The sequence below is a fragment of the Branchiostoma lanceolatum genome, chromosome 10, assembly GCF_035083965.1.
Source record: "Branchiostoma lanceolatum isolate klBraLanc5 chromosome 10, klBraLanc5.hap2, whole genome shotgun sequence".
NCBI lineage: Eukaryota > Metazoa > Chordata > Leptocardii > Amphioxiformes > Branchiostomatidae > Branchiostoma > Branchiostoma lanceolatum.
Window position 1 is genome coordinate 4,721,332 of NC_089731.1, and position 20,150 is coordinate 4,741,481.

Here is a 20,150-nt window from a genome sequence, read left to right on the forward strand (position 1 = left end):
GAAATATACACAGAAAACTATTTATAAATGTAAAGTCAAACATTGTATGACATCATCATAAAGTTTAAAAGAACATAAGTCTTATATTCATTTTAAGTCCATCCATCCATCCATCCATCTCTTAAAATGGATTTAGAACATTCTTGACGCATCCGTAGGTAAACTTCATTCTTCTCGTTGAAAAAGGGCAGTCAGATGGACGCCCGAAACGTCCGATTTTTATCGTATTTTGTCCAGTAGTAATGTTTAAATTGTAACACTCTATTTATAAAAACGAATGAATGAATGAATGATGTAATGCATTGTATTGTTGGTGTTGTGTTCAGTGGGAGGGCAACTTGTAAAGGTGCACATGCACCTGTTTTGCCGATGGATGGATGGATGGATGGATGGATGGATGGATGAATCCAAAATTCCAAAATGTATCCAGTTGGTTCAGTAACTGTTACTTAAAGTTTATATATCTTATTACCAGGATGTCTAAGCTTCAATCTAACATTGCTTTTAGTGGACTGTAATTTCATTTTACCACTCACATCGGGAAGGATCAAGCAAGTCAGGGGATTCGAACCCAGGATTTCTGGGCCAAACATCCTGTGTGCACCAAGTTAGGGACTTTCTCCTCAGACTCAATGTTGATCATCCAGCTCCTCATTTTGTTTGTTTGTTATTTATTCGAGAAACAAAAAACCAAATAGGTGTGGCCCAAGCTGAAACTTCAGTCAAACCATCTATCATTATGAATCACACAACCTACACTCCAGGTCACAACATTTACCAAAAGGTCTTCGGAGTGTTCCATTAGAGTTGACATTTTGCCACTGAAGATATCATGCTAATGATAGATGTTAAGGATTATGTGGGCGGAACTTGAAATGTCGAAGGTCTTGAAAGAAAATTGAGTATGCTGACTGTGATGACATTAAGGCCATGTAAAGGGTTGCTCATCTAGTATGTGTTGCTCACCTTGTAGCGTCTAGTGGTACATAGGGCAGCAAGTTTCCTTGCTGTTTCAGTAACACCCTGGTATATTTTTACAGGGAGGGATTGCAAGCCCTTCTTATTTAACATGCTTGAGTACCTCTTCGAACATGGCCATGGGACACTCATTTTGTGTCCGTTCCAGACGACGGGTGCCAGATGACCAATTTAGGTTCATAACACTGTCTTACATGTACTTTGATGAAGGTTAGACATCCTGAGTAAGATACGCCAAAAATAGTTAAGCAACTGGATAAAATTTTATAAGTTGCTTGAGTAACTATTTTTGGCGTATAACACTGTCTTGTTGCCTTTTCATTTTGCCCCTTTAAACTCTAATTAAAGGACTAAGTTTTTATAGTATATGCATGTTTTCAGCATACAATGCAGCTTCCAAATTCATGATGAATCTTAAGACGTTACTTACTACTTGTAGAATCTGTGGTAACCTCCCAGTCCAGTTTAACACTGCCGACACCATGCCCAGCGAGTAGCCTGTACTCATGTGACTGTTCTGCAAATATAATTATAAGTTAGAAAACAGAATGACGACATACATGCATGTACCAAATTCTTGGTGCTATTTTCAACACTGAAGGTACTAGAATAGTACTATAACTTTTTAGTGCCGCCATACATGCCAGGAGGCATAAAGGGCAGTAAGTGAGTACGTTTGAATCAGAAGTGAGTTCTTTGGAAAAAAAACATTCTCTAAAATTTGGCTCATTGCCTTGTATTTCATTAGATACATGCATGTACTTACAACTTAAAACCACTGCAAAAACACCATTTTTTCCCTACTGCAAAGGTAGATCCCTGCAAACATTTCTCTTTTACACTTAGTCTTAGTTTTCAGACATCAATCTGGCTTCTGAGTCACCAGTGGCCACCATGTCTACATCTTTGAGTCCAGGTAAATACTGTAAAGGCATCTAAGTTCACGTGGTTTTTATTTCGCGCTAAGGCGAAAATGGAGTGTTCACGGTTTCAAGTTCGCGGCAGTGCTATAGTCACATACTGCTACCATATTGGACAAAATAAAGTTGTGTTGTTTCTTTCCTTAAATCTCCATTGCAGATATGTTTGTGGTGGTTTTAAGTTCCTGGTGAAACGGTCCCGTGAAAACCGCAAAAACAAAACCACCACAAATGGAGATCTTAATGAAACAAACAACACAACTTTAACGATGATTTCTAGGCTTTTTTCTGCTTACCTCGAACATGTCGTGGTTGTGTGTGAGTAGATTCCTGCCGGTCGGGTTCCGGTGGAGGACCGGATGTATAACCGGAGACCAGGCTGCCGTGTCCAGGCACAGGTAGCCTGCACACATGGCCCAGAAGGGGAGAACACACAACATGTTCATCTCATCCTGTCGGCCTTTCCGCAACCGGTACCAGCAGTCCTCTGGTGGCAGGGGAGGAAAAGAGAATTCAAGTCTACAAATTTATTCCTAAATTGAGTTTTCAACTGTCCTACACTGCACTTGTCTGTTGTTTTGAAACAAGGCTTATGAAGCAACCCTTGCACTATGTTCATTACCAACACAGAAGAAGGTTCATGATATGATACATTGTCTTTGAGTCCATGACATCATTGACTGTGTACATTTTTGTACATTTACCGGTACCAGCAGTCCTCTGGTGACAGGGGAGTAAAAGATACTAGTATGTTGTTTCTGAGTGCACGATATTGTTAAGAGGGTGCATATGTTTGTCTATTAGCTTTGAATGACAGAAGGGACTTCAGGCTATAAAAAAGGAACAACAGAAAGAAGACAGGGAGGAAAAGCTGGTTTGAAGACGTGCCTGGGTAATGATTACCAAATTATCTAACAGCTGGTTTCCAATAGTTATAATTACTTCTTCAAACCAGCTGTTCAAAAATTTGGATCTGACATGAACTTTGTCAAGGACTGATCAAAAGAGCAAACTTTTGACTATCTAAGGAATCCTGTGCAATTTAAGATTTAATCTTTGTTTCTCTCTAGCAAGTGTTAGAACCTACATTTGTACTAACCTACATGTTTAGTATCAGCAGCTAATGTAAAAGTTGCAAGTACATAGAAAACAATTCTAATATGACTTGCAGGGTTGTCCATCCTCAAGAATGCACAAAGAAGTCTTTAACAACTATGATGGACAACCCAACTTCTTTCTCTCATCTGTCATCTAATATGACTATGCATTTATTAAATGCTAAATAAAAGTAGAAAATCTTATACCACACTGGTCAGACATGGCAGAAAGTCTGTTTCTCCAGCCACATCTCATGACTGCAAACTGAGCGATGAAGGCAGCCTGCATACAGCAAAGGTACAGGCCCATCAGGATCTGTAAAAACACAACAGGTTAGTACAGCTGAATTTTATACATCGCAATTCTACAACTGTCTCATAACTCTACATTTTCTATTACACAATGAATGTGACTTGAACATTCGTAGGCTCCAAGTGGTACAGAACAGAGCATGTAGAATGCTTTTGAAATGTGTGATTGACACACTTGTTGCACAAATGCATACGGATCTAGGTTGGTTTACGGTTAGAGAAAGGTTCGCCATCAGTGCTTTAAATACTTTTTCAGAATACTTGTCAGTCACGAGCCTAAAAACATTTACAGTTCCATTGTCCCTGTCAATTCTACCCACACATACTCTACTAGATTATCCAACTCCTACAGTTTCAAACTACCTAAACCAAAAACTAACAGTCAAAAGCGAACCTTTCTCTACCGAGCCATCAATCTTTGGAATACATTACCATCTAACATCAAATCATTGACAGTCCCATATCACTTTAAGAAGGCCATCTACCAGTTTGTCACCAATTATTCGTTAGTTAAGTTAGCAATCTTTATTTGTTATGATTATGTACATGTATATAACGTTATGTCCTTTTAATATTGCACTGTATATATGTCTGTGTTTGTATACTTTTGTGTTGAACCCTGGAAGATTAGTCGCAATTCGACTAAAGGGTATCGAAATAAACCAATAAACCAATGTGACCAGAGTCTTATGGCCATGGACATCTGGACAGGTATACTATTATCAGTATCTTCTTGTCCTGTTTGTGTTTGTTCAGGTTGAACTAAAAGGAGTGAAAAGAACTAAAAAGAGCAATTTATGACGTGTGTAATGAAATACGCCCAGGTGTCTTACCTGTGCCCCCATCTGTACAGCCATGACAGAGCCCACCAGGTTACACAGGTCGGCTGTACAGCAGTGTAAAAGCAGCCAGAAGGCAGCATTGTTAGAGTGGCTCTCTCTCCACTTCACTTTCAGTATCCTAAGCAAAATACATAATTCATGATCACATTTAAACAATAAAGACCATGACAGGACCATTCGGAACAGCAGTGTAACATCAGTAACAGCAGTAACAGCAGCCATAATGCAGGATTGATAGAGTGGCTTTCTCTCCACTTCACTTTCAGTATCCTGAGGTAAACAAAACAGAACGTTTGAACATGAACATGGCAGAACCATACGGAACAGCAGTAACACTAACAGCGGTGTAGCAGCAGCCATAATGCAGCATTGATAGAGTGGTTTTCTCTCCACTTCACTTTCCTGTGAACAATACAGAACATTCAAACATGAACATCACAGAACAATACATGGAATACTCAAACATAAACCTGCCAGGACTGTAGTCACCAGTCAGTAAGGTAAGAGCAGTGTAACAGCAATGTAATAATAGCAGTGTAGCAGCAGTGTAAGAGCAGCCAGCATGCAGTATTGACAGGCTCTCTCTCCACTTCGCGTTTAGTATCCTGTATACAAAGATACTGTTTGAACATGAGTTACGTATGTACATACATTACAGCACAGCTGTGAGTTACTATTTCAAAATAGCAATGTGACATAGCACAGCAATGTAACACCAGCTTAACAATTGTGCCCTATAATAACAGCAGACTGAAGGCAGCATAGTTGGAGGAGCTTTCTCTCCACTTCATTTTCAGTACCCTGGTCATGAAGAAGGAAAATTCAAACACTCAGAATATGAAAATATCGGCTGGACTGGTCTTCAAGTCTACTGACATGCTTGATTGAACCCAGATAAAATGCAGTTTAGCCTCATTAGCTCATGATCGGGGGGGCGCTGATTGTACCAGCAAAAATCATGATCACAATCTTGTAACCACCAGAGACTCTGATCACAATCTATCCCAGTAGAATATCGTCAGAGATTGCAATCATAATCTCGTCCAAGAATTGCCGATGCGTGCAATATCACATTTCACATATCTCTACCCTTACATGTAGTGCTACAAACTGTAATAAGGAACAGTCTTCTGCAATCAGTTAACACAACATGTCATCATATATGCTTTGAAATGTATTATAATATCTTGCATGTAGCATGCACTTTGAAGAACATATTGAGTTTTCAGTTATATATATAGACTTATAGAAAAGAAGACAGTGATGAAAGGGATTGATATCCAAAGCCCTTACAATAGAGGGCCTAATCCAAGTGCACAATACAACCAATGACAACAGGATTAATGTTAAAACCTGGTGCTAGCTACTACTGCCTATTTACATACAGCCGCTGAGTTGTGCGGCCCTTTAATTGCATGGCAAGCTGTTGCAAAAACTGCATTGACTTTTCTACTATGTACAGAAGCTTGACTGTAACAGTTGTACGTGTACAATAAGCAGTTTTCTAGAGTAAAAAAATGCTCAAACTCAAAGCAACGAGTCTGAAATGACCAGGGATGCTACTAGGTCAAATGTGGCAACAGTCTGCAGCTGTCTGTCTGACATTCAGTAATTTCCCCCATGAGGAGGCATAAGAATATCCCATTTTGACCAACTTTAAGTTTAAAATCTCACACTGTGGAAAGAGAGAAAATACACACCATCCCCCATTTCGTTGCAATAGATACCCCTATGTAATATTTTTTTACCAAAAAAAAAGATAAATATAACCCTAACACACAAGGTCCTGTTTTCCTTGGTCATTTGTATAGCGTATACGTCACAGGTTTATTGATTTATTTACTTGACATCCTTGTTCTAGAGAGAATTGGTGTATGAAGCAGCTTACAAAATAAAGTGAAATGGATTATACCCAGCCTGGGTAGCAATATTCATTTCCTAGTAAATCTGACAGATACAAATTGTTTTCTGTTGTTCTGTTCTGTTCTGTTCTGAAATATGAAACAATGCTATGCAATGTTTTACAAGTTAAATCTTATCATCACCTTTAATTAGGTGAGTATCACAGGTTTGAATATCATCAAAATCAGTGACAGCTTTTATCTCTTCTGTATCTTATACTTTCAAAAGCTAGAATATGTTACATATGTACAAATGTATCACAAGACAAGATAGATATAAAAATATTAAGAAGACATGGGGTAAATTTCTTGTTGTCCTTTCCATTTAAGTTCTATCTGTTGTTTCATTTCCAACAATTATAAAGATCTATAGGGGGTCTTGATAATTTTGGTGATCATAAATAAGTCTTAGCCTTACCCCTATTCTATCATTATGATAATGGTACCAGCTCCCTTCTGACTTCCCTTTGCTATACTAGCTATAGTACAAGTCTTTACAGTGAGCCGTGACTTAACAGTTGCAAGTTATTTATAAGCATCTGTCAGCACAGTAGCAAGCTAGTGCGTTATGCTGAAAGGAAAAGGGCATATTCCCACATTGGCTACACACAGGTCATAAAGGTACCGCTCTTAGCCTTACACTGCATGGCTAATCAACCAATCAGAGGCTTGGGTGACAGGTCAACAGGTGTGTGATTCAGATGAGAAATCTGAACCCACATGAATCATTACCATGGAGGGTGCATTTACATATACCACTTGGGCCTGCATGGCCGACCTGATGAAGATGAATAAACAAACTTCAACAGAATAAATAGCACCAGTTGGTGGGCGGAGTAAAGTAAGTAGCCCCAGTAAACTAACATCTGAACTTGCTGATAACACCCACATTCCTACACACTTCTATGCAGCTGAAATGTAAGGCATACCACTTGGGCCTGCATGACTGACCTGATCTAGACTAAATGAGGGCCTGCATGCCCCTTTTACGTCGGCCGTTTTAATTTTACGTAGAGCGTTGCCGACCACTCCATAATTTAGCGTAGAGCATGGGGGGGGGGCTTTCGGAATTTAGCGTAGAGCGTAGGGAGGCTTTCTGAATTTAGCGTATTACGTAGCCAGCCCTCGGAATTTAGCGTAGAGCGTTGTCGGGACCCCCCCCCCCATGCAGGCCCTCCTAAATACATATTGTCAAACAATGTTTGACTTCTACTCCAACAGACTAAATAGCGATATCAAGTCCAAGGGGAGTATAGCAGCCATGGTTAACTAAACTAGGCACCTGGCTACATAGTAAAGGGGAAAGGATAACTTTTCTGAATCCTTGTGGGATTTCCTGAGTCACACACTTGAGAACAGCAAGTGATGTATTGTAGCAGTAATCTATAAAGACAAATCAAACTCTACAACTGGTTAAAATTTACCTCTAAAGCAGAGTATCCTGCTTTGATTATTTTAGACACACACAAATGAAGTCCTGATAAGAATTTTATATGACATAATCTGGACAGGAAAGCCATCAAAATTCATCTATAGGACCAGTTCAAAGCGATAAGGTAGTCTGAAATATCTCTATTAATTTCTGTCTTCATAACAACTAATTTTCTGGAACATTAGATACAAAGCTAACCAACTAACGTTACAAATGTACAAGTCTATCAGACTTTGAAATGTACAGGAGGAAAAAATGTGAGCTTTAACAGTGCATCCAGTTATGTATTTGTTCAGATGAGTAGGAAGAACAAAATAAACAAAGCATGTGAATGTGGCAGGTGTTGCAACAAGTGAAAGTGAGCACCTGCTCCAACAATGAAAAAGTAATTCTATACGTAAAACATTATCCCCTGAGTGCCTTACCATGTTAGTACTGCATGTAAACAATACGGAGGTCGAGACTGATAATATGGGTCAGGATGTAAACAAGCATGGCTGAAAAAGGCAACAACAAAAACAACAACAAGAAAGTAAAAGAGAGATCCCCATCCGACAGTAAATAAAGGTGGCAATGTCACAAACTGAAAATTCACCCGATAAAATCTGGTTAAACAGACTTTGTAAAATTGTATTATGTCAAGTACAAGTTTAGTGAATGATTTTTTTTTTTATATATCGTGGGGAGGGGGGCTACTTACATGATATGGACGGCAAACCAGGTACAGATGGCGCACACTCCCAGGGCGTACCCGCTTGCCTGTTGTCGATAAAACACACATGCAGCGAACGCCTGGGCAACCCACGGGGTCACGAAGCTACAGTTATTCTCCATAATTTCTCCCTTGAGGACGACAGATAGTTTTCCTTGGCCACAAAATCGCGATCGAGCGTCCCAGAAAACTTTTGACGATTTTTTCCAAGTCCCGTAAGTTGTGACGCGTCTTCACTACGGGATAACTCAAAATCTTAAGCCACTGTTATCGTCTCAAGAAACTCAAGCCGTCACTGAAGATATTCCTAACGTCTTGGTGTCTAAGAATCCTTAAGAATGTCCTCCGCCGGCGAAGATAGCACGATTTTCTTCTGCCGCACCCTCCCCAAACCGGCGGCCTGGGCCTGGGACTGCCATGTTGGAAGTTTGGCAACAACTCACGAAGTGCCAGTGCGCATGAGCGGATCAATACTGTACACGTGCACAGTCAGGCGTAGCGCTCCGCCTTACGTTAAAACAAACAAGAGGACAATTGATAAACAAACGATTGTCTTCCAATTAATTAAGTGTGTTGAATCAGTCTGGATTTGGAAAACACACACGGGTAAGGGGCGTGGCCAGGTTAGGAAGGTGACCTCAAATGACATCATTGAGTCAAGATGGTCTAGTTAGACTCGTACCATGGTTCGTTCCAGACAGAATCATCACAAAGCGAGTCTTAGATATCGTTTCTCCTTCCTATCATCGACGGACAAACAAACACCTGGCATGTGTTCAAGAAAGCAAGACTGTTGCCAGGCTTGTTCTCAAGACTTACATTCCTGTACTAGCCAGACTGTTGACAGGGTCTTTGTAATGCTAAGGTCACATTTCCAAGCCGGGGCCCGGTCGGGTTATTCGCGGGAACGAAAAAAAGTGTATGTCGAGAAATTTACACAAATCGTTTTCTTTTTTCGTTTACGGTTGGTGTGTTTTGTTGTCTTTTACATCATACTTTTCCCGTAAACTGCCCGGTCGGGCCCCGGTGGTCATGTGACCACATTAACTAGAATGTCGGACGTTTCGGCCCATGGTCAGTTCGGCCCCTCCCAAATCAGGACGTTTCGGCCTCAGGTCCAAGACATTTCGGCCTCAGGTCCAAGACGTTTCGGCCTCAGGACCAGGACGTTTCGGCCTCAGGGCCAGGACGTTTCGGCCCGAGCCTCCAACAGGGCATCATACGGAGATTTGGTTCGTGTTTCAATGCTTTAATTTTGACTTCTTATTTTCTTTTTCAGATGCAATTTTCCCCGACAGTTTTCAGACACCCGAATTGTATCATCACCGAACCATTTTAAATGTTGAAGTTGTTACCAGTTATGGCGTGGAATTTTTTGTTGTATTGTATTGTGTTGTCGATTTCCTTTTCACTAACACATTCATGTTCTTTGAATCATTTCTAACTTAAGATTAACTAGCCCACAGCCCATCGCAAATGTTGACTATTTATTGAGTAACCGTTCGTCGCAACTACATTGTAGAACTAGTGCCCGGGTGGTCCGAAGATCTTGGAGCACACCTCCAACAGCATCTTGGCAGTCGTCTCTCCAGCTGCAAACTTCTCCCACTCTGCGAACAGGCGGCCCTGGATGCGCCTGTACGTGGCCCGCTGGTACCGGCGCACGTTACCCTCTGGGACCTGCCGAGTGTAGACTGCTACCAGCTGGCTTTCCCGGTGCAGGAGAGAGATGAGCAGGTACATCGCGGTTTCAGGTGTTACACAGGTGGGTTTGCTATGTTTTAAGACGTAATGTTCAATATGTTTAATGTCTTAAAGTTCAATTGTTTCACATAGATTTACCTTGCATAGTACGGTGATACACATAATAACTAAATGGGCCGAACCGTCTTTGGCCTGGGGCCGAACCGTCTTTGGCCTGGGGCCGAAACGTCTTTGGCCTGGGGCCGAAACGTCTTCGGCCTGGGGCCGAAACGTCTTCGACCTGGGGCCGAAACGTCTTCGACCTGGGGCCGAAACGTCGGGTCCGAACTGACCATGGGCCGAACTGTCCTGCTACCCATTAACTATGGTTATCCAAGGCTCAAAGACCAACTGTCACCAACATGACATGTCCCCATCAATAAAACTTTGGTTCGACTCCACAGAAGGCTTCTTTGCTTGCCTTTTTGGGTCATATATGTGCTGTTCTCTGATTATATGTTAGTTTTCCAAATGCACTTTGTCACTAACAGCAGTCCAGCCTAAGGGCTCAATACAAGACTACAGAAATAACTTGAAGAATCCTTGACGATGATGATAGATCTTGAAAACTATGATGAGAACTGGCGTTACATATGCTAGTTCTCCTTGGAACCACATCATCTGAAGATGTATGTTTCACAAGAATGTAATTACATGCCGCCATTGCTGGTTGACTACAGCATTTTGTTTAATAGATACGCCAGCAATTTCGTTCGGAACAGCTAAAGTGTGGGTTTGGTAAAAACGCATGGGGGTACAATAACACCCTGACTGTGATAAATGGTATAATCAAAGTTACAAACGGAAAAGAGGAATGACTAGGTTTACTGGTTACAGGATATCGCCTCGTTGCATGGTGTGATTGGATATGTTGTCTCGGAAGTGGTCGTTTCAGAGACTGAATGTAAATAGACGTATTTTCTCTCTCCTTGTTTTATCACCTCCGTGAACGGAGGTATTGTTTTCAGTGAGTCTGTCGGTGTGTTTGTCTGTCTGTCTGTCTGTCTGTCTGTGTTTACGTGGTTGATCATTCCTTGATATTCAAAGTGCGTCTCTTCACAGAGGGAAAAATAGTTGTACGGGACATTTACAGACTGCAGGTACTAGGTGGAAGGTCCCAGAAGGTGTTAAAGGTTATCTCATGTCCTGTCTTCAATTTCCTGCTTTTTACTATTGCCTTGCTCTGGGAGCCAGTTGTAAAAAGAAGTATATTTTCCAAAAAGCTTTGAAGGAGGATGACTCAAGAAAGAACGACAGGACTTTTATAATTCATGTCTGTAGCTTGATAAGAGATGAACATAATCGGATGTAGCCAGATTATATGAATAACACGGAAATCGTATAATTCTGGTCTTTTCCGTCAAAGGAAAGGTTCTGTGGGCTTTGCAATACTAGATGTCAATTATGCAAATACGTACCGCATTTGTATGATTAATCAGAAAGTGCTATCATTCCTTAGTGGTAAATGATAAGACATCATACTTGTGACAGATGTAAGTTACATGAAATCAAAGGTGACCATCACCATACATACATGATATAGATTTGGATGGCATCTGCTTGATTAATGACGACTGCAAGAAATTCGTTTATTTGGTGGTTCTTTTATTTCTTGTAGATAAAATCAATTGAAGTACAAAACTCAAATAAATGGGGAAATGTACTGCTACAGAAACAGGCTATTTAGGAAGTGCTTGAAACCTTCCACGCACCAGTGAGTTGGAAAGTGGCTGAGTGCGAGCGACTTAAAGGACGGGAAGTAATCAAACAGCCAGTCACAAACTTGAAAGCAACGCTCGAAGCGGCGTTGTCAATGTGATTCATAACTGTTCTTGAGTGGGAATCAAGGATCAAGGGTAGGCCATCCATTTGTCACTTTATACTCCGACTCTCTCTGCCGCTAACGACACGCAGCACCGCGGATTCGAGGTCTGGACTTACGGTAGTCTCGGCGGACTAGTTCCTGTCATGAAAAAGCTGTAACAAATCCCTCCATTAGTTTGATGGTGACAAGCTCAAGCTCGGACCAACAGGAGGCACTGCCTCCGAATTATCGCAGCACGTTAACGTTAGCAGTGAGCTATAGCAGTGTTGGCAAAGTCAAGGACTGATGTGAGTTATCTAATGGTGTTTTAAGGGAATGGGTCGCTGTACCCTAGAAAGTACCCTGGAAAGCCAGAGATATCTGCGGGGCGGCTAGCGACTGCCCCCGGAAAGCGACCCCATCTGGCCGACGGTGTTACATGCGGGGCTATGCAACTCCCTTGGCTATTCAACTCCGATGGTATCGCTTTCCGGGGGCAAGTCGCTAGCGGCCCCGCAGATAATCTCTGTCTTCCAGGGTACTAGAAAGAGACGGTAAAGCCCCTATCTCACTGAACACGTTGGCGACCTCCCTGCGACCAAGAGTTTTGACAACGCTCAACGCTCAACGAATTTTATAAATCAAAAACGAATATTTTTAAGATTATGTTTTGTAGTCTTTTAATTCATACTTTCGCGTCTTGCATAATTATTCCATTATAAAGTCAATGGTAACACGAATAAAATTTAGGACGCAGCGAGGTCGCCAACGTGCCGCGGGTCCAGTGAGATAGGGGCTTAACTCGTGGTCCACTGTTCATCATCCTTGTCGAAATTTCACCTAGCGAAATTTTTCGGTCAAATGATCCTGTGAATGATTTACATGGCGTCTGTCTTCTCCGATTCAAACTCTTTGGTGAGCTAAACTGGTTCGAGATCACTTTCACATTTTTGCCTTTTACTCAACCTGCAAAAAATCAGTCCATTTGTGAGACAGTTTACAGATAAACAGCGCCGCATCCTTTCATTCACGAGAGACCCTTAGCTGAAAGCCAGTGACACAGTATGAATACTGCTTTACTAAATCAACTTTTATCTGCAATGTAAAATACAGTGGAAAACCTTCAAAGTTGTCTTTGACCAAACCAGTGATAGATATTTTCATTAGTGACAAGCTTAGGCTTGCGCCAAGGGTGCACAAGGGCCAAGGATGCACTTATTCCAGATTTCGTTATCCGCACCTGAATCTACAATGTAAATAGCAGGTACAAATGTACATGTAAAACCGCCCTTCGGTGTAACACACCGGCTTCTCAGACACGCAGCAGCAGCTGTTATGCTACACTGTCACACCCAACCTCAGCTCATCTGACTGCAAGCTCCATTTCGGACTGGAATGACTTCGTAATAGCTCACCTTTGTGCAGAAGTTCTTTTTGCAAAGAGATGATTTTGGAACAGTCCATTTTTGCATGGGGAGGGAGATGGATGAAATATGCTGCCTTTCTTGTTCCTGGTTTTTTCCTAGACAAAGCTGTGTAAGACCGGATTGTAAGGTTTGATCCACTCACATCAGGATGGATCTTTACTCTTTTCAACAACTGTGGTTTGATGTGCTCGAGGTGTGTCAAACACGGGATCTCTCCGTCTTTACGTCCAATACGAGAGGATGTTCCTAATTCTCCCATTCCACTAGAGCGGTAGGAACAAAATTAGCTGTCGAACTCAAATTCAGAATACGAACGAATAGCCACCAGTCGAATTGCTTACTTGACACAGCCTTTCTCAGTCATGTATCGCAATGCAAAATTCAGTCAATGTAGAAACAAAACGGATTTGACAAATGTTTTTCATATTATCGCGTTCAAGCCAGTCTATCCGGTATGCGGACAATGATTAATGTACATGGAAGTCGTCCTCCCCATTGCAAGGCTAGATTTGTCCGTGGACGTCCCCGGAAGTCTTACAGTTGTTGATATCATTCATCAAAGCTGGCGTTACCGAGCCTTAGGGAAGTGCCGAATCAAAGTAGATCCGTGAGGAATTCAAGTAACAAATGGAAAATAACCACTATCAATATTTTGTACCTTACTATTTATGAAACGAATTGGATGATTTGTCACATACGACAATCGCAAACATACTTCGATTTATACCAATGAAACTAAAAGACTTATTGTAGATGCATATTAACCCAAATTACCAACGAATTCTAAATGTTAAAACATTTTGCTGTGTTTATCTGTAAGTTAAGGATATGCGAACATAATGATTATGCCACTTTTCTGTCACTTGTAATGGAACATAGATGATATACATACGTTACAATCGTTTCATGCAAAAAGGGCTTGTATTTCCTTGACTTAAATTGATTGATAAAGGATGATTTACAGCAACAAAGCCAGTGTTTTGCACTGCTAGCGAAGGTCTGGTTGCGATATATCAACAGCAATCCCCGTACGCTAAGATATCCCGCTGTACGTGTGTACATGCAGGGGTGTACCGGCCTCGCGGGCCGGACGGAGTGTTGAATTCCCTTCCTTCCTTATTGAACATTGGGACGATTAAGCAGAGGCCAGGAGGCCTGTCCAAACACTGCCCTACATATACTTACCAGCGTTCAGTTCTCTTCGGAAGGCTTTCTGGGATTCTTGGACACACGGTTAACTTCAGCATCCTCTTAGACAACGTTAAATAGTTTTTGATTCTACGTGGTAGTTTACTCTGTTCTTCATGCATGAAGTGTTAAATCATGTAAGCCACACAAGACTACATCACAGCACAAAACGTTCCTAGGTATTTGTGTCCTTTTTGTTTTTGTTTTTCTTCTGGGCGGGGAGGTCGGTCTAACGTTTAAACTAGGTATTTGCTAATTAACAATTCATAGGTTTTGAATAGTAAATATTTGTCAAATGTCAAATATTTTATTCTTCTACGATGTTCAAGAGGCGGCGAGAATGTAACTTGAGTCCACCGTCACTTTGTGTTCGTCCATTTATATTTATTTCTTACGTTTCTTTGGATAAAAAAGGACCTGTCCTAGCTTGATAGAGTGTCCTCGCGTCGTAAAAAGCCACGTCGGAGCGCTTAGCTGCGGCCGAAGTGATTGGTTGTGCCCCGGGGCAGGAGATGTCCTTGGTGCTGAAATGATGGTCCAAACCACTACCGCGCGGGGTTGAAGTCGTTTCGATGTATAGTGAATGCGCTAGGCGCCCCTGCACAGGGAAAAGAGTGTGAGATGTGCACCCAAGTGTGTTTTTAAGCTCGGTCTCGCAAAGTCTGCCCACGCTAACCCGTCCACGCGTACGAATACAAGTTGGCAACCGCGCAGAAGAACTACTATAACTGATAATCTGTTACAGACATCAAAATCCGTAACTGGGTATGGGCCATGGGGAGCCCCGTATGAGCTATGCATGGCTAAGAAAGGTCGGTCGAACTGAGAACGTATAACGTTATTACCTGTGATGTATATGTTTTTCGAGCTAGAGAAATATACACCAAGGTGGAGAACGTGTTGCAATTTGCTCGTTTGAATATTTTGTATGTAATCATGGTTAAACAAATGTCAAAGCAGTACATCTCATGTGGTCTTCATAATTACAACTTACTTTTATACCGATATTTCGTCTTGATTTTGAACATGTAGTTGTACTTCATTATTGTATTAGCAGAAAATCCATTTAGAGACCTTTATTGCAGCATTAGGCAGGGCGATAAAAGTCGCTACATCTGTAGTTTGAAGTCGTGATGTGTGTTGACATGGCGCCACTACGGCGTCTTGGGAAATATCCTTTAAGAAAGACGTTCACTTTCATTTTCATCCGTCAAATGGACGTTCAGATGTGCAGTCGTTTCGACGTCTATCAAAGTTACTGTCGTCTGTGTAGAGACGCAGAGATCCTTACATCCCACAGGCACCTTTTAGACCCTAGAGAATATCAAGCCATATCAACAACATTTTACTGCCTTTCTACCGAGGCGGGGACTGTCCAGCGGCCATTTCGCGGCCCAAAACTGCATCACTAGTTCAAACGAATGCCATGGATAAGTCCATTATGTAATTTTTGTTTGTCCGTTGTCTATCAAATCATCACACTTCATATTCACGTTATAAATTCATACAAAGCTAATTTAGCTCGCTCAGAGAGCGGCCTAAGGCATTTTGCTCTTCTGGTCCATTAGGCGTTAACATTACGACTATCGGGAGGCATTAAAATCATTAAGAGTGCCACAGGCAGTGAAGCAAACCCTATCGGCTGTAAAACAGGTGACTCTCAGTGGGGTTAGGGCCTTACCCGGGACTCGCCTATGGTAGCTGTGGGATACTGTGCGCATTGTAGCCATAAATGGATAACATTTTACCCGTAATTTACAACCAACTCAGTTGGAGTAAGATATCACCAGCGATACGTTAATGCGTCTGTGTGCGAAGGGTCAAAAACTGAAAGCTTCGTAATGCACTACTTAACTTGATTGGGGTTTATGCCTAAAAACCCTCCTCTAGCAGTGATGAATGCGCTCGGCATCAGCCCAACTATTCTTACCCCTGATTCTGACTCCCGGCGAAGTTCCTGACAGTTGCTCATGAGCTAGCCTTATTTGGCACAAAGAACCTTCATTTTGTTCTGAACCCAAAGTAGCGATGTAAGACGTAACCTGATTGGCTGATAGCTCCCAGCCATTTTTCTGTTTTTCCACAGGATGAGCTTGTGCCAATCCTCTGCTTGGCTGAAAGCTGTTTTGGTGGTGACGTAGCCAGGGCTGAATAGCAGGGCTGATGCCGGGAGGGTTTACCGAACGCATTCAGCCGTGCTGAAGGATGGTGTGTCTAAAAGTATTGACAGTCAATTTAAACTTGCCAAATGTACTTGCTTTGCAATGGGTAACAATGTGGAAGACTCTACCAGCCTCTGCGGGTCGCTGGGAAAATAGTAGAACTTGTCCAAATAGAGTCAACTGTATGAAGGGAGTCGGCTATGGAGATAGGGTCTAGCATTGCAACTGCGGATTGGAATGTTATCCTCCATGGCCAAAGTCCCCCGGCAAATGTTCTCTCTATAGCCGACGCGGTTAGTCTGGTAGAGACTAACAATGTGGCGCTTGCTGTCATATCAATTTAGCTTTGCAATAGGAACCGATTGCACACTTCAAGAATAACATATAACAGGAACAGTCCATTTTAAAACACAGCAACATTTTGGATGTGGCATGGTATCTATGATACTGTGCTATTCGATACAGTTCGTATTTCAACATCTCTGACCCATGGACGGTATTTTAACGGTAAACCTTTTTATCTAAGTTTGATATTTAAATAACGTACAACGTAACACTACTATAGTACACGATATGTTCTTGGGCATGAAATGCTATCTACGACACTTAATATTTTGTGTAGTTTGTGCTTCAAAGTCTATGCGCGATGTCCAGTTCTTTAACGGAAAAGCTTTTTAACTTTGATATATTTGAGTAAGATGTTCAGTGACACTCCATTACAACACACAATAGGTTCTCAGGTGTGACTATCCATCTATGTCACTGTGCTATGTGGTGTAGTGTGTGCTTCAAAGCTTACAACTTATGTCCGGTTCTTTAATGCAAAAGCTTCCCAACTTTGATATTTGAATGAAATATAACAGTGACACTGCACTTTGATGCACAATAGGTTCTTGGTGACATTTCCATTTATGCCACTGTGCTTTTTGGTGTAGTTCGTATTTCAACGTCACTCAAAGACGGATGACCAGTATTTAAATGGGAATCCTTTTCAACTTTGATATTCGAATAACAAATAAAAGTAGCACGGTGCGTTTACGCTCTATCAATAACACAATATTAGTGGGTGTCGTTCGTATTTCACCACACCGTCTATGACAAAAGCGACCGCAGTATTTTAATGAAAACGCTTTGCTATTTCAATCTTACCATCTTAGGGTTAGACATTTCTTAACATTTCTATCCCTTTTCAGTCAGATATACACTGTAGTGAAAAACGACCGCGGTATCTTTTCAAGTTTGATATTTCAATCTTTGTATCCTAGGGGAACAGATTTCTTAGCGTGTTTATCCCCTTTCAGTCAGATATAGTGATAAAGAGTCCTTCTCGTCTCCTACTGTTATCGTAGCCCATAGGACTGCTAGCTAGACGCTCGCGCATTTGGCAAACTTCAGCGCAACCATAATGACAAGCAAATCCCTCTGGGCCTTATGCATCTCACAGGGTTTACATGGGCAAAGGGCACCAAAGTGAAATGGTGTCAGATAAACTTCGCAGAACCGCACAGAGCTACTTAGGCTAATGTTGACAACGCAGGGAAGCTACCATTACCTTTTACTTTGGCTCCTGTTTGATGCCTGGCGGTAAAAACACGGCCATGTTGAACTGATTCTATGGATGACATCCGCGAGCGCATCAATTTTCGTCCGTTTCCAAACAACACCAAAAAAGAAAGTTTTTGAGCTTACTAAGAATCGTACAACTCAGCTGCAAAATGAGGAAAAATATGTCATGACATGCAAAAAAAATATTTCAGAGAATGGATACTAGTGTCGTAGAATGCCATGGTCAGAGAAGAAGACGTGAAAGAACAAAATTAGAAATGCATTATTTGGTGAACCATGCCCTGTGTGTTCATCCTTCATGACCACGTAGATTTCAGTAATGAAGGCAGCGTTTTTTGCCAAACTTATTTTAGTCGCTCACTCACTCACTCACTCACTCACTCACTCACTCACTCACTCACTCACTCACTCACTCATCCACTCATCCACTCATCCACTCATCCACTCATCCACTCATCCACTCACTCACGCTCTCTTTCTCACGCTCTCTCTCTCTCAATCAATCAATCAATCAATCGATCGATCAATAAATAAATAAATAAATTCATCCGTCGAAGCTCGGAACCATTTCATAACTATGCCTCTCCAATTCTTCCTGTCACGGAGTCTATTACCTTATTTTCAACCGACGTGTCAAGAGCATATCTGGGCAAGATAAAGCTCAAAGTCAAGTCTTTGATCCAGCTAAAAGGTTTCTGGTTATTTCTTTAACGATAAGATGGAAAAGCAGAGCTTTTGTGATATTTCAAAGGCGTTTTGTAGCTTAAGATACGCCTTGTGTACTTGTTCAAAAAGAAGACAGAGGCGGCATTAAAGGAATCAAAGATGAACACAAATGCCTGGGGTTTGCTTCACTACGTCTGCAATGCTTCACTTATCCTTGCAACCCTCAGGGCAATCCTCAAAACAGAAGTGTTTTAGTCCCAACCCTTACGGCTAGTTGACCAGCACCCAAAGCAATGTTAACGCCACTCAAAATCCACATATCACAAAGAGCCAGGGGACATCACAGAAAATGACTTTATATCACTTAGAATTTCTATTCTCGCGTGGCTTGGAGGGTGCATTATCGTCATCCATAACTCTCACTGGAGACTTCACATGATTGCCCCGACCTTTAAAGGGTCATACAGAGGATCTAGGAAGTGTGTGGCTGGGGAAGGCGGCTTGATGAGCGGAAGGTTATCAATTTTGGGCTCAGGCGCGCAATTCTCACATGCCTCGAGAGCTTCCTCCACTTTATTTCTGCAGTGCTGAGTTATACCATGCTGAGGGGCAATACAAGACATACGCGCGGCTGCCAGAGTGCGATAAAACAGCGAGCAGTACAGAGCTTGGCTCCGTGGGAGGGGGATCAGATAATTTTTCAGAACAAGGCGAGATGTTTAAGTCTTTGAGGAATTGCTACTTGACAAATTGCTGTGCCAGTTTGCCTGTAAGTTAGTCATTAGTGAGTTGTCGTTTGCCCAATTGCGAATGCCGTGCATCAAAGTTATTGTCGACCCCTCCACGAAGGTTTAAGTGTTCTTAGGGACGCTTTCCGGCCTACAGGCAATTCATGTGAGTCATGTAATTTTGCAATTTCATTTCCATTTCCAAAATGTGTATTTGTTTTGCCGTGATTTATTTTGCAAGCAGGTCTCAAGTGAAAGATCTCCCGTTTTCAAATGTAAAGAGATATCCATTTTCTTGCTCCTCTATCATTACCTCACGGGTTTTGTTTAAAGCCGAAAGTTGAGACGTGGACTCTCAGCCCTCGGGCCCTGCCGTCCGTGTTCGACTACTGGGGGGGATTCTCTGATGAACGCGCGTGGCTCAAAGGAAGCCGTGACTGATAAAACTACATCACACAGAAGAAGGCACCGGAGACGAGCAAATCATTTACGTTTGATACAAGGTAAAGCTGGATTTTGAAGATCTATTTGCCTATGGACTGTGTACGATGAGTAAGCACGTTATCAAATAGCCATTTCCAACGATCACCTTAAACACCGAAGGAGGCCTAGTCATTGGACAAGAGAAAACCGTCTGCGTCAGATACGTTGAAGCTGGATATCGTGGCTGAA

General features: G+C 41.8%; 1 protein-coding gene across 3 annotated transcripts in view; it reads right to left on the bottom strand.

The window, feature by feature from the left end:
• The window catches only part of LOC136442912 (lysosomal amino acid transporter 1-like), an 18,257-nt gene extending 9,636 nt beyond the window's left edge, over positions 1-8,621 (bottom strand). For all 3 annotated transcript variants that reach the window (XM_066439935.1, XM_066439934.1, XM_066439936.1), the window contains exons 1-5: positions 8,183-8,621; positions 4,141-4,267; positions 3,203-3,311; positions 2,195-2,385; positions 1,409-1,495 (exon numbers count right to left, since the gene is read on the bottom strand). In XM_066439935.1, coding sequence (XP_066296032.1) covers positions 1,409-1,495; positions 2,195-2,385; positions 3,203-3,311; positions 4,141-4,267; positions 8,183-8,316 — 648 coding nt within the window. In that variant the 5' untranslated portion in view covers positions 8,317-8,621. The remainder of the gene's footprint in view (positions 1-1,408; positions 1,496-2,194; positions 2,386-3,202; positions 3,312-4,140; positions 4,268-8,182) is intronic.
• Positions 8,622-20,150: the final 11,529 nt, after the last annotated feature.